General features: G+C 33.2%; 1 protein-coding gene across 1 annotated transcript; it reads left to right on the plus strand.

Moving 5' to 3' along the window:
- The first annotated feature begins 416 nt into the window (after positions 1-416).
- On the plus strand, positions 417-1,341 carry LOC145797739 (uncharacterized). The gene is made up of 2 exons (XM_082885152.1): positions 417-660; positions 821-1,341. Exons 1-2 carry the CDS (start codon positions 417-419, stop codon positions 1,339-1,341), a joined length of 765 nt encoding a protein of 254 aa, XP_082741278.1.
- The last annotated feature ends 972 nt before the right edge of the window (positions 1,342-2,313 follow it).

Consider the following 2,313-nt stretch of genomic DNA (forward strand, 5'->3'; position numbering starts at 1 on the left):
AACAATAAATTTTGATAATAATTCAACAGTTCCAAATGTCATATAAGATGAGTTTTGCCATTGTAACTCCTCAAGAAGATTTGGATTCCATTGTCACATTGAATAATGATCAACGCAATGTATTAATTCAATAATGGGAGTTGTCGAATGTAATGAAAATGCAATTTTCTTTGTAGATGGCCCAGGACATATTTATATCTTGCACTTTAGCCTTAGTAAGAAGTCAATGTCAAATTGCTATTGCAACATCAACTTCAGGAATAACAGCTACACTCTTGTTGGGTGGAAGGACATGTCATTCAAGATTTAAAATTCTATTAAATCCGGAGGCTTCGTCTATGTGTTCCATTACCAAAAAATCAGATTTGGCAGAACTAATTAGACATGAGGTAATCATCATTTGGGATGAAGCAACGATGACGAATCGTTATGCTTTTGAATCTTTGAATCGAACATTCATAGACATTATTGGTGTTAATTCCCCGTTTGGTGGCAAGATCACGGTATTTGGTGGTGATTTTGGTCAAGTACTTCCAGTTGTCCCAAAAGGTACAAAAGTTGAAACTATTGCTGCATCTATAGTGGAATCTCCTTTATGGAGTTACATTCAAATCCTTTGTCTAAAGAAAAATATGCACTCCATACATGATCAACAATTTGGTGAGTTCTTTTACGTGTCGGAGATGGTGTACAACCTATCAATATAAATGCAATGATCAAAGTACCATCATCAATGGCAATACCATGGAATGGCGAGAATCAACAGTACAATTATTAGAAGAAATTTATTCTGATATCAAAAACTATTTTTTTGACGCAGGATATATGGTTGGTAGGGGCATAATAACTCCTCACAATGATAATGTTGAAAAAGTTAATGACAAAATCATTCAGAGATTTTCGGGACAATCAAGAGTCTACGACTCATTTGATAAAGTTGAAAATGATACAAATAATTTGTATCAACAAGAGTTTTCAAATTCCATTACACCAGGAGGAACGCCCCCACATGTATTGCATTTGAAAGTTGGTGCCCCAATTATACTTTTGAGGAATCTTGACCCTTTTGTTGGTTTGTGCAATGACACAAGGCTACTGTGTCGAGGTTTGAACGATAATTTCATTGATTTAGAGATTTTAACAGGACATTTCAAAGGCACAAGAGTTTTTCCGCATTGCACTCCATTAAAGACTCCGAAAAACATAAAACATCCATTTGAAATAACTCGCAGACAGTTTCCAATTCACCTTAGTTTTGTTTTGACGATAAATAAATCACAAGGCCAGACAATTTCACATGTGGGCATTTACCTTCTGGATCATGCATTCAACCATGGATAGTTTTATGTTGCTTTATCTAGAAGGGTGTTAGATCTGACAACAAAAGTCTTGATTAAAAAGGGGTTCAATTATTAATGAAGAATAAGTGTATAATTGCAATGTACTGTACAAAGATGTTTTATTGCCAAATAATTAATACATGAGGTACGTACCAAACATACTCTTATTTCAATTAATTTGATAGTCATTTTTTATTTATACTACATCTTTATATATAATTGTTGATTATAGAAATACTCGAAAAAATAAAGCTACTTCAGCTTTGGGAGAGTTTTCAAGAGGAGGCAGATCTGGTTGCGAATAGGAAAGTTAAAAATAAGGTATATTTTCAACTTATTCGAATAATTACTATAATATATTTTGTTGCTATTTGTTCATGTATATTTACATTTAATTTGATAATGTATGATAACGCAAATGAACTCATCAATAATCCTCAATCCTCATTAATCATGTGCAATTAAAGAATCATATAATTTCCAATCAAGCTTCTCATACATGTATATTCACAACATTGATTCAACAGATATAAGGGTTTCACATGCCATTATACTTCAATAAGTTCTAAGCCAATATTTGGCAGCATGTAACGAGGATTCAATAGAAATTAAAACACAAAATAATGCCCCCATGGGCTACATGTTCCGAGGCTTAAGCCTAGTTATAGGTAAATGGCTTTCTAACCCATACAAATATAGCCCTTGGCTTATCAACATAACAACAACAAGAGATAAAAGCCTCATGCTCCCAAAACAATTCTTCATGCCTCTACTTTGGTAGGATCACAACAATTTTTTTCCTGCAAGAAATCCACTAGGGGTGAGTACAAATTCTAGTAGAGAATTTTTAATAAAGTATATACATTTTATACAGACTCATGAGATAGATGCACATGCCATGCCATGCTCAAAGTAATTTTCTTCTTTTGAAAATCTCATGCACAATGCTCGTTCGAAAATATAATCAATCCAA

The sequence above is a fragment of the Camellia sinensis genome, chromosome 8 (genome assembly GCF_055761805.1).
Source record: "Camellia sinensis isolate YWXY chromosome 8, ASM5576180v1, whole genome shotgun sequence".
NCBI lineage: Eukaryota > Viridiplantae > Streptophyta > Magnoliopsida > Ericales > Theaceae > Camellia > Camellia sinensis.

Coding starts and splice junctions, on each gene's coding strand:
- LOC145797739 (XM_082885152.1), top strand. CDS start 417: ATGACGAATCGTTATGCTTTTGAATCTTTGAATCGAACATTCATAGAC. Junction 661..820: donor CATACATGATCAACAATTTG/GTGAGTTCTTTT, acceptor TTTTTGACGCAG/GATATATGGTTGGTAGGGGC.